The sequence below is a fragment of the Nicotiana sylvestris genome, chromosome 9 (assembly GCF_000393655.2).
Source record: "Nicotiana sylvestris chromosome 9, ASM39365v2, whole genome shotgun sequence".
NCBI classification, from domain to species: domain Eukaryota; kingdom Viridiplantae; phylum Streptophyta; class Magnoliopsida; order Solanales; family Solanaceae; genus Nicotiana; species Nicotiana sylvestris.
In genome coordinates this window covers 78,471,861-78,484,432 of record NC_091065.1, presented here as the reverse complement: position 1 = coordinate 78,484,432, position 12,572 = coordinate 78,471,861, and the positions used below count along the sequence as shown (strand labels likewise).

General features: G+C 37.9%; 1 protein-coding gene across 1 annotated transcript; it reads left to right on the top strand.

Annotated features, from left to right (window-relative positions):
• The first annotated feature begins 3,544 nt into the window (after positions 1-3,544).
• On the top strand, positions 3,545-4,688 carry LOC104231418 (adenylate isopentenyltransferase 3, chloroplastic). Its single transcript, XM_009784416.2, has one exon. The coding sequence runs from the start codon at positions 3,682-3,684 to the stop codon at positions 4,648-4,650; it is 969 nt and encodes a 322-aa protein (XP_009782718.1). The 5' UTR covers positions 3,545-3,681; the 3' UTR covers positions 4,651-4,688.
• The last annotated feature ends 7,884 nt before the right edge of the window (positions 4,689-12,572 follow it).

The window sequence follows — 12,572 nt, the reverse complement described above, 5'->3', positions numbered from 1 at the left end:
GTAATGTTGTAAAGGCTTTCCACTAGTTGACTGCTTTTACATAGTTAAAAAGACTAAATTAACCTTTCCACTTGCCTGAGGAATCAGATTTGAATTGAGAAAGGACAATGCTTATATAAATGGACCGTACGAATCCGTCTTTTCACAATTCTCATCTCATGGATAAATCTATGGTCAACTTTAAGGTTGAAAATAAAAATACAAAAAAGGTATGATTCGACTTCCATTAGCAGTAATTATCTATGATTATCCCCCACACGTTCTATGTTTATTATTACAAAAAGGACAATACCCAATTTAGTAAATTGACTTCTCATTAAACCAAAAGCTAAGTGGATGTATTCCCATATAATATATTACTACTTATTATTAGTAGTATTAGTAGTAGTACGAATTTACTAGTAGTAGTAGTTATACGATAAAATATTTATCTCCCATTTGATGATTTAGAATCATGCGTACCGTTGGACCTATCATTAAAATAATTTCCAAGAAAATTGTTTAAGTTATCTTAAGTAAAAAAAATTTAGCCCCAAAAGGTGAGTAGTGACCTGTTCCAATAAAATCGAGGACAAAAAATTCATATTCCCCTTTCCATTTGATTGTATTGTCAGTTTCTCACCATAAAAAACTATACAACACACCTCGAACAATATTCTTAATTTTCTCCTCTCTCTCTCTTTTTTTTTTTTTTCCTTTTATTCGTTATAACATAGACTATGTTGGTAAATTGAGTAGGTTCCAAGAAATTTTAAGTAAGTTTTCTAAAGATGCTTCCAGAATTTATACTTCAATGTCTAAATCAGTGAACTAATTGATAATAATGAAAGAATCTGGAAAAGAGTGGATGTGGGAAAAGGATTACAATATGTCCTTGCGACTATTTATAGTAACCATACTTATCGTCAATGACCTTTAAATTAGTCGTAAAAATCACTATGGCATCCTTCACTTGATCCGTACATGATGTGATATATATCTATGCAGGGGCTCAATATTATTGGTGGTCTAAAGTAAAATTTTGATGAGAGGCCTTTTTTTTTTAATTAAAAGTATATACTATTTTTATTTGAAGTATATTTTTCTAACTTTTTTAGATGTAAATTATTAATAATTTTTTTATAATCGAGTTATTCTAATAATTCTTTTTCAACTGGTAATACTACTAATCTGATCCAATTAGCTTCTCATGAGACATTATTGATTCTATACAAGATTTTATCAATTTTAATTTGGAAAACACTTCTTTCCCCAGTACATTTTATTCTATAAGGAATATAAGCATTGAGAAAAAAAAGTTTTGTTATCTCATTAAGTATATCAATTAAAGTTTTATCTTCTACTTGTAATCTTTCCTTTAACGCTATATAATTTAAAAAATAAGTCTAAACTATCATGTCAAAGTGGCTATTATGTTTTAATCAAGACTAAGTCAATATTTTTTTTCAGATTTTTATCATCTGGTGATCTCAATTTTTACTCACTAAATAAAAAATTAAAGAATTTTTTATATGTTTCGAATTATTCAAACTCAACGGTCAATATCAATAACAAATCAAAATTTTCTTTTCCTTTTTGTAAAAAAAAAAAAAGCTATACTTTTTAACTTTAAGATAATCAATTTTTTATATAAAAATTAATAAAAATGGGGCCCCCAAAATTTGGGGGCTTAAACCACTGCTTGGGCTGCGTTACCCTTCAGCCGGCGTTGTATCTATGGCAATATCACAGTAACTAGTGATGCTATTAAATTATTCCAACAAAATACTATCAATTCGGCAATAAAATCACTCATACATGGTAATGCAAGGGAAGCCATCGTAAAGCTACTGAACATCGTGATCATTTTTTGCATTGGAATAGTTTTCTGCCCAATTTCCCAAGGTAAACAAGGCGGATTCAATCATAATCGTTCCGAGTAAAAAAGTACAGTATCAAACCAAAATATCCAACATATAAGGTGATTGAGTTTTAGCGTGACTCTTTTTTTCTTAATTTAATTGAACTCCTTCAAACCATATAAATTACGCGTTTCATAGATTCTACTACTGCCAACAACTATTAGTTACTCCACAATTATTTATTCCAAGTAGAACTAATTATTTATTATCAAACTTAATTTTATATCACCTTTCATAACTCACGGCTAAAATAGCTTACATATGAAATTCGTAATATTTATTTGGTATAAGAATAAAGGTACCTACTGTATCACCGTCCACAGTGTCCAAAAAAGGCCTCTTACAAGAAAAACTCAAATACGAAAAGCCAAAGAAAAAAAGGTAGTAATTGAAAAGGCAGAAACACTAGGGTGGCGTTTGAATTTGATTTTAGTTTAATTTTAAAAAATAAATTTGTGAAAAAGTTTTATTTTGGAATCTTTATACAAATAGCTGGTTGGATCTGTTCACTTTTCCTTTGTTAGTATACATAGATTAAGGTGTTCATGGTTCGGTTTAGATCGATTTTTCCATAAAAAGAAACCAAACCAAATAAGTCGATTTTTCAAATATTAGAACCAAATCAAACAAATTAAGTCGGTTTTCTCGATTTGGTTTATGTCGGTTTTTCGATTTTTTCGGTTATTTGTCGGTTTTTTCTTAAATATAAGACATACACTACCAAACACACATTTCGGCGACCACATTTTCAACGTAACACTATCAAATTAATTGCCCTTTGAGAAATCTATTATTTACCAAGATATATTGATGATAATTGAATCGAATAGTGATGAATAATTTAAAGACTCAATTAAAAATATATTATTTTTAACATGAAATAGATTCTTATACTTAACAAAAGAAAACTACCAATTAAACTAGAATGTAAAGGTAAAGAACTGTACTAAAAGTGCAAACGATTAATATTTACTATAAAAAATTTAAAACTTTGTATAAAAGTATACATACATATAGGTGTAATAATAAATTTAAAATAGCTACTCCTATATTCGGTTTGGTTCGAGTTTTTTTAATTAAAACCAAAACCAAACCAAATTTGATCAGTTTTTAAATTTCAAAACCAAAACCAAACCAAGCCAAAAAATATCTATTTTTTTAGTCGGTTTGGTTTGGTTTTCGGTTTGGTTCGGGTTTTCGGATTTTTATGAACACCCCTAGATTATATAGTGGAAATTGCACCAAGTAGTCACTCTGAAAGGACTGCTCTTTAAGAATTAGCCAATTCATTCTGAATTTCAGTTTAAATTTTCGGGACATAAATATCAGTTCCTAAATAACAACCTTAAAAATGATTGTTTGTGCACTTCGCCCACGTCAATTATTTTTTTAATTTAAGCAATTGGGAGGACACTAGTTAAGATAATTCTTCTTTTACATTATTATTTTTTCAGAAAGACTACTTTAAACCCACTTTCAACCAATGGGTCCTACCATTGACACTTTTTTTTTTTTTATATCAATCAATCATTTGGTATATCATTGTATGGTGATTTTTTGTAGTATTCCATTTAGCTTTTTGAAGCTCAGAGCCATTATATAAGGCTGACAAACCATTAATTACCACCCAAAGCCTCAAAGAACCTTTTCTTTCTCCAAAACGCGCTTATAACAAACACATTGTCAAGTTGCCGCATTTCCATCTATAAGGTACTTCCCATCCGTACCCATTTTACGACGAACTTGTTTGAGATTGAAGCACAATTGGTATCGTCCTAGTATGATTGGGATGAGAAACTCTTCACTAATGTGCAAACAAGTATGGCCAACTTTGCGAAATTTGCCTCAAAAGGACAAGGTTGTGTTTGTGATGGGAGTCACCGGCGCCGGAAAATCAAGACTGTCAATAGACTTAGCCACTCAATTCAGAGGAGAAATAGTGAACTCCGACAAAATACAAGTGTACAAAGGTCTTGATATTGCCACTAACAAAATCACACAAGAAGAACGTTGTGGTGTACCACACCATCTCCTAGGCGTAATTGATCCTTACAAAGAATTCACCACCAAAAACTTCTGCAACATGGCTTCACTTGCAGTTAACTCTATAACCGACCGCGGTAAACTTCCGATCATCGTTGGAGGTTCCAATTCGTTTATCGAGGCGCTTGTCCACGACAACTCTCATAATTTTCGTACGAGGTATGATTGTTGTTTCCTATGGGTCGATGTGTCCATGAACGTACTAAATTCATTTTTGTACGAACGAGTGGACAAAATGATGGAGCAAGGTATGACTGACGAAGTAAGAAGCATGTTCAATCCAAAAAACACAGATTATACCAAAGGCATACGTAAAGCAATTGGCGTACCAGAATTCGATAGTTATTTTCGAGCTGAATTATCAAATTCTGTTGACGTGGAGACGCGCGAGAGGCTACTAAAAGAAGCTATTAATGAAGTGAAGATCAATAACTGTATACTAGCAAGTAAGCAACTAGAGAAAATAAAGAGACTCATAAATGTTAAGGGATGGAAAATTCAAAGATTAGATGCAACAGAAGTTTTTAGGAGGAAACAGAGAAATGCAGAGGAAGAAGCCGAGGAAATTTGGAAGAATATGGTGATGGGACAGAGCATAAAGATTGTGGGTAAATTTTTATGCGAAAATAATCGGAGCAAAATGGTTTACAGAAATGATGTGACAGCCATTAAGAGAGCAGCAGCGTCGGCCATAGCTCAATATTAGAGCAAGTTGTGCATTAATCTGAAGAGCTTTTTTTTGTACCTTAGTCGCGTAATCGATCGCCAGTTTTGGAGGATAACATTCATATATGTCCACTTTTAGCATAATAGTTTTTTTTATTTTGTTTTTCACTAATCACTTTCGAGTTTTAATTTAAACCATTGTAACTACATAAAGAGTGTAACCCTTTCTGATCTATGGAACATAAAATAATTGACAGAGACAATAAGAGTGCTAGTTCTTTTCATGGACAAAAAGAGTGACAAAGTTCTAATGGCTGTTGCTGCTGAATTTGTATGTTAATTGTTGCAACGAAGGATGAACGATATATAGTTCTTCTCTGTTAAGACTTCAAGAATAGTTTATGATCATTTTTGTGTTAATCACAAATTTCTAAGTCGTGTAAAGTTAATTTATTTATTCAAATTTTTTAAATAAAACCACAAAAGATGGTGGGGATTGACAGACATTTATTATTTCTTCGTTTCATTTTATATAATGGTATTTGACTACGGGTGAAAGTTAAGAAACACAAAAAAAAAAAAAAAATTTGCACATTCTTCTTTTTAGTCATTTTCTCGAACAGACCAAAAGAAGAGAATTATCATATAAAATATAATTGAAGGAATAATAACTATTATCATTCTATACACCATCAAGGAGTGTGATAGATGGATGAGATCAGTTCACCCTTAATTAGAGGTCCCGGGTTTATGCCTTTTAAATCTCTGATAGGGAAGCTCCCCCCCCCCCCTTTTGAGTAGTAAATAAGATTTATATATTACGTACTAGATAGAGTTTTGCATATTACATGCCAAAGTGACATTGGGATGTGTATTCCCTTGGACAAACAACTATTGTCACTCACAATATTTTGATTTCCTAGAGATCTAAGCATATTACATAGAGAGATAGGTAGTAATTGATTGTTTGTTTTGTTTTTGGCTAGTGCATCAACTACTGCATTCCCTTGCCTGAAATTATATCATAGTAGAAGGCCCCTCACCTGGTGCATTAATGACCTCAACGACGACACTGATTTCATGATTTCTACACACAAAGTTGTGGACGTTGACAAGGGTATGATCCCACAAGATGACCATTCCACCCGATTGACCTTGAGCCGGAATTTCAATCATATCAGAAAAACCAAATGGGTTTAGAAGAGGCATATGATTGTCCATTCTTGTTTCCAAGAGAGTGACCATGTAAGGTAGATGGTTGTTAATCATTTTCCTAAAATTTAATCTAAAGTTATCATTGTTCCCACCTTGAATGTTCCATATAATGAATGAGATAGCTCTATTCATGTTGATATTCCAGTTGTGTAGATCCCCATTCTCCAGCACTCTTGGTGCTGTATTGGATTCCTTCTATGAAAGGGAACCAAGATCATTGCATGTTGCCCTACTGTTAAAACTGCCGGTGGACTCCATTGTGCACTTGTAAAGTGCCATCGGACAATTGAGTACTTGCCTCTGCTCTTGCGTCTCCATGAAGATAAACACTTTTACCTCGTCGAGATTTGAATCCTCGATTATTCATTCTGGGATTAAATTGGGGTGCATGCTGAGCATTTGGAGCTTGGCCTTGGTTTGCATGTGCATCCCAATGTGTAAATATTGGGTTGATGTTGGTCATCACTTCAAGAGTGAAGAATGGGAGCTCCATCAGTGGGTTTGCATTTTGTATCGGGACAAAGTGTGGTGGCAAACTCCACTACCCCATCATCATCTGGGTTATGTTGGGTGTTGTGTTTGGTTCTATGGTGTGGAATATGTTGTTCACCCAAACATGATTCATAAAGTTGTTCATCGACATCCGGATTTCCTCCGAGATTAACTGGGCTAGGTAGTGAAAGTTTTTGTAACACGATCATTGTCTCTCTTCCATTCAACATTATGTTGAAGGAGATGGCATAGCCCATTAGGCCTAACTCCACCCAAGATAATGGTTGGTGGTTCTCCGGCAGTGGAGGTTGGATGAAGATTATAGGGGTGTTCATTGTTTGTGAGTGAGGAGGTGATTGGTTTGCCATGTTCAGAGGTTGCTGTTGGCGTAGGATTTAGATGAGACGATAACGCCTTCTGCTGGGAATGAATAGTCTTGGCATTGATTGTTAAGGGGTTAGTACTTATAGAAGGATTTGGGAGAGTAGTGGATCCTTGTATTTTTGCAGGATCTTTGTCAATGATTGTTCGCTCAGTTTGCATGGCATTTGGGGGGGGGGGATAGCGTATAGAATTTATTGAAGGTGGGGGTAGAATGAGCTTGGTTTACGTGTTGCATGGCATTGGTCATTTGGAAAGAAGGAGGTTGTTGGCGTGACAAGTATAATTTATCATTTGTGGCATGCATATTATAATTATTAGGATTAGTTGGGTGATTTGCGGAATTGGCGTGATTAGAAGTATTTTGATAGCTTTTGTTAGCAGTATTATTATGTATTTGGGTAGAGTAGTCTGATTTGTTTGACATGTACCCAATTGAGTTGTCAATATTGTGTGTCTTATTAGTTTTTGAATTATTTTTAGTAGTTTTTCTGATGGCTGGTTTGTGGTTTTTCCAAAACCGGCTCCATTAGAGTTGTAAAGTGATTTTTTGTTTGAATATTGTCTTTGCTTGTGAAGAGGTCACCTTTATTGGGAGCTTTCCCAGAACCATTTTCACTAGGAGTATTCTGTCTAGAACGAGATTTATAGTTAAAGTTTTATGAGCTAAGAAACTTACCTGTGGTGGCATAAAAAATGCTGGCATTAATACATGCGGCCTTTGATGTTTCTGAGCTCCCATTCATTGAAGGATTCTTCTTCTTTTTGTTGAATGTGACTGTCTTCCATTCTTCCTTTGCTTTAGATGGATTTTATCACGACCCCGGTTTGTGTTTCGTGAACCATCGTGACGGCACCTAGTTTCTACGATTAGGTAAGCTTAAATTGCGAAAGATAAACCAATTTGCGAAATACAAACAATTTAAAACAGAAATAGAGTGATATAACAACGTTTAAAAGTTCCGCTCGGCATACACAATATAAATTCTCGAAACTAATACATTTTTCCAAAACCTATGAATCACAAGCTAAGAGATACATAAGAAGCTCTGACTCCAGAAATGTCTAACAAAAGGGGAATACTGAAGGGCTATACTATTACAGAAAGATAGAAAGGGACTCCTCAGTCTGCGGACGCGGCAAATATACCTCGAAGTCTCTACAGAAGTGCCTCGCCTCAAGGATGATAAGACAGAGTGAAAGTACCTGGATCTGCACATGAAAAACATGCGCAGAAAGGGCATGAGTATACCACAATGGTACTCAGTAAGTGCCAAGCCTAACCTCGGTCGGGTAGTGACGAGGAAAGTTAGGGCCCTACTGAGGTTAAATAAAATATAAGGGTTAGTAGTGTGAAATAAAACAGTATAAATAAGTGTAACAATAAGGAATAACATAGAATTGAAAGAACAACAACAACTAGAACAGAGACAAAATAAATCACGGGAAAGAAATACCGCTCAACACAGAGATAACAACCGGGGCACCTTCCAGGATACCGTCCTGTAGTCCCAATTACAACTATCCAGTGGATCTCCCGGGATACCGTCCCGTAGTCCATCATATATATATATCCGAAGGATCTCACGGGATCCATCCCGTAGTCCAACTATCAGTGCGCGGGGATCTATCGAAATCCCGATCCGTAGTCCCAAATATAAATACCTAGTATTAGGGGAATCGACCGGGTGCAGTCCCGTAGTTCCATATAACTATGCAGGGGGATCTACCGGAATCCCATATCCGTAGTCTCAATTGAACAGACAAGAGGGATCTACCGGAATCCCACATCTGTAGTCCCAATGTAAATACACAACAGCAACAGAAAAATATTAAGCAAATGTCAATTTCATATTAAAGCAAACAAGTAATTCTAGTCTAGCATGCTGCACAGAATTCAGGTAAAACAGTTTGAGCAAATAAAACAATTAAATCACTTAGACATTCTTTCCAAAGCTAACAATAGGCTTAAAGTGCAAGTAATATAAACAAGGAAGGAAAACATACTAGTAATTAATTAATGAAAACCGGATTTTCAACAATTAGCACAAGTACGCACTCATCACCTCACGTACAAGGCATTTCAATTAACAATAATACCAAATCCTAAGGGGAAGGTCCCCCACACAAGGTTAGACAAGCCACTTACCTCGAACCGGCTCAATAATCAACCCGAAACCATGCTCTTGCCACGAGTACTCGACTCCAAATGGCCCAAATATATTCAATTCAATTGCATAATTTAAATAACACTTCAAGTAAATTACTCTACAAAGAAATTCTAAGCTAATACGCGAAATTAGATAAATGACCAAAACGCCCCTCGGGCCCACGTCTCGGAATCGGGTAAAATTTATATTTTCAGAATCCTCATACTCTCACGAGTTCATGCATAAAACAATTATCCAAATCTAAGGTCAAATTCCCAATCAAAAGTCGAATTCTAGGTCTAAGAACTTTCTTCCAACTTTTCCCCAATTTTCATCTCCAATACGAAATTAAATGATGAAACTAATTATAGATTGATGGAATATAACTAGAAAGGGTTAAAGAATTGTTACCCAATGGTCTCCTCTTCAATTGCCTCTCAAAATCGCCCTCTCCCGAGCTCCAAATCGAATTTCCAACTTTTGAAACTAAACCTTTAAAATTTTCTATTTTCTGCCCAGAATTCCTGCATCTACGGTCCAACAATCGCGTCTGCGATACCGCTTCTGCGTTCGGGAACCGCTTCTGTGGTTCTCACTTAAAAGCTCTATCTCACACCTGCGACCCAAAATCTGCATCTGCTGTCACGCAGGTGCGGTACTTATGTCGCTTCTACGGTTCCTGGACCCCTCCTTTATTTTCGCTTCTGCGACCGCTGAGCCGCTCTGCGGTGCCGCACTTGAGGTCCCACACTCGCAGGTGCGGTTATGACAGAAAACCAGTAGCTGAAGTTGCAGCTCCAAACTCTAAAATCCTTCCGTCAACCATCCGAAATCATCCCGAGGCCCCCGGGACCTCAACCAAAGGCACCAACAAGTCTAATACCACTGTCCAAACTTATACCAATACTTAAAACACCTAAAACAACATCTAAACGACGATCAACCACAGATTCAAGCCTAAAAATCCCAAAACTCTAAAAATACGCTTTCCATGAAAAAGTCTATCAAACCTCGTCCAAATGACCTGAAATTTTGCACACACATCACATTACATTATGGAACTACTCCAACTTCCGAAATTCCATTCCGACCCTCGGACCAAAATCTCACTATCGAACCGGAAACTTCAAAAATTCAACTTTCAGCATTCCAAGCCTATATTAGCTACGGACCTCCAAAACACAATCCGATCACGCTCCTAAGCCCGAAATCACTCAACGGAGCTAACAGAACTGACAGAATTCCATTCCGATGCCATCTTCACACTGCTTCGACTATGGTCCAATTTCTAGAACTTAAACTCTCATTTAGGGACTAAGTATCCCAAAACTCTCTGGAACTCAAAACCGAACATCCCGGCAAATCAAAATAGCAAAAATAAACACGGGGGAAGCAGTTAATAGGGGATCGGGGCATTAATTCTTAAGACGACCGGCCGGGTCGTCACATCCTCCTACACTTAAACATTCGTTCGTCCTCGAACGAGCTTAGAGACATACATGAAGTAGTGAAAAGATTAGGGTAACGGATGCGCATATCCTGCTCGGTCTCCCAGGCCGCCTCCTCGACCGGCTGACCCCGCCACTGAACCTTCACGAATGCAATGTTCTTTGGCCTCAACTTTCTAATCTGTCTGTCCAATATTGCCACTGGCTCCTCAACATAAGATAGATCCTTGTCCGACTGGACTGAACTGAAATCCAACACGTGTGACGGATCACCGTGATACCTCCGGAGCATCAAAACATAAAATATCGGATGCACTCTCGCCAAGCTGGGAGGTAAGGAGAGCTCATAAGCAACCTCCCCAACACGCCCGACCAATAAACCTCGGACTCAACTTTCCCTTCTTTTCAAATCTTATAACGCCCTTTATAGGCGAAACCCAAAGCAGAACCCGCTGTCCAACCATATAGGAAACATCACGAACCTTCCAGTCTGCGTAACTCTTCTATCTGGACTGGGTTGTACGGAGTCTATCCTGAATCACCTTAACCTTCTCTAAAGCATCCTGAACCAAGTCTGTGCCCAACAATCTAGCCTCATCCGGCTCAAACCAACCCACTGGGGATCTACATCGTCTCTCATATAAAGCCTCATACGGTGCCATCTAAATGCTGGACTGATAGCTATTGCTGTAAGCAAACTCCGTAAATGGCAGGAAATTGATCCCAAGACTATCCAAACTCAATCACACACGCACAGAGCATATCCTCAAGAATTTGAATAGTGTGCTCGGACTGTCCATCCGTCTAAGGGTGAAATGTTGTGCCCAATTACACCCGAGTACCTAACTCATGTTGAACGGCTCTCCAGAATCGTGATGTGAACTGAGTACCTCTATCTGAAATGATGAAAATTGGAATACCATGCAGATGAATAATCTCCCAGATATAGATCCATGCCAACCGCTCTGAAGAATAAGTAGTACATACATGACAAAGTGAGCGGACTTGGTCAGCCGATCCACAATCACCCAAATAGCATCGAACTTTCTTAAAGTCCGTGGGAGCCCAACTACAAAGTTCATGATGATCCGCTCCCACTTCCACTCCGGAACCTTTATCTGCTGAAGCAATCCACCCGGTCTCTGGTGCTCATACTTCACCTGGTGACAGTTGAGGAACCGAGCTACAAATCCAATTATATCTTTCTTCATCCGCCTCCACCAGTAGCGCTGTCTCAAATCCTGATACATCTTTGCGGCACCCGGATGAATGGAATACCGCGAACTATGGGCCTCCTCCAGAATCAACTCCTGAAGCCCATCAAAATTGGGTACACAAATCCGACCCTGCATCCTCAATACACCGTCATCACCAATAGTCACATCTCTGGCATCACCATGCTGAACCTTATCCTTGAGGACAAGCAAATGAGGGTCATCATATTGATGCTTCCTAATACGATCAAATAAGGAAGACCAAGAACCCACGCAAGCTAGAACCTGACTGGGCTCCGAAAGATCCAATCTCACAAACTGGCTGGCTAAGGCCTGAACATCTATCGCCATAGGCCTCTCTGATGCTGGTAAATAAGCCAAACCCCCCAAACTCTCTGCCCGAAGACTCAAAGCATCGGCCACCACATTGTCCTTGCCCGAGTGATACAGAATAGTGATATCATAGTCCTTCAACAACTCTAACCATCTCCTCTGGCACAAATTTAGATCCTTTTTCTTGAACAGGTGCTTCAAGCTCCGATGGTCAGTATAAATCTCATAGAGAACACCATAGAAATAATGACGCCAGATCTTTAGGGTGTGAACAATGGCAACTAACTCAAGGTCGCGGACAGGGTAATTCTTCTCATGTACCTTCAAATGTTTGGACGCGTAGGCAATCACCCTACCATCCTGCATCAATACCGCTCCGAGGCCAATCCTCGAGGCATCACAATAAACTGTATAAGACCCCGAACCTGTAGGCAATATCAAAATTGGGGTTGTAGTCAAAGCTGTCTTGAGCTTCTGAAAGCTCGCCTCACACTCTTCCGTCCATTGGAACGGAGCACCCTTCTGGGTCAACCTAGTCATAGGGGCTGCAATCGATGAAAACCCCTCCACGAAATGACGGTAGTAACCCGCCAAGCCAAGGAAACTGCGGATCTCTGTAGCTAAGGATGGTCTGGGCCAACTCTGCATGACCTCTATTTTCTTCGGATCCACCTGAATACCCTCACTCGATACCACGTGGCCTAGGAATGCTATAGAATCCAACCAAAA

Bases quoted from the DNA above. Each gene is read 5' to 3' on its own strand.
- LOC104231418 (XM_009784416.2), top strand. From the start codon at position 3,682: ATGATTGGGATGAGAAACTCTTCACTAATGTGCAAACAAGTATGGCCA.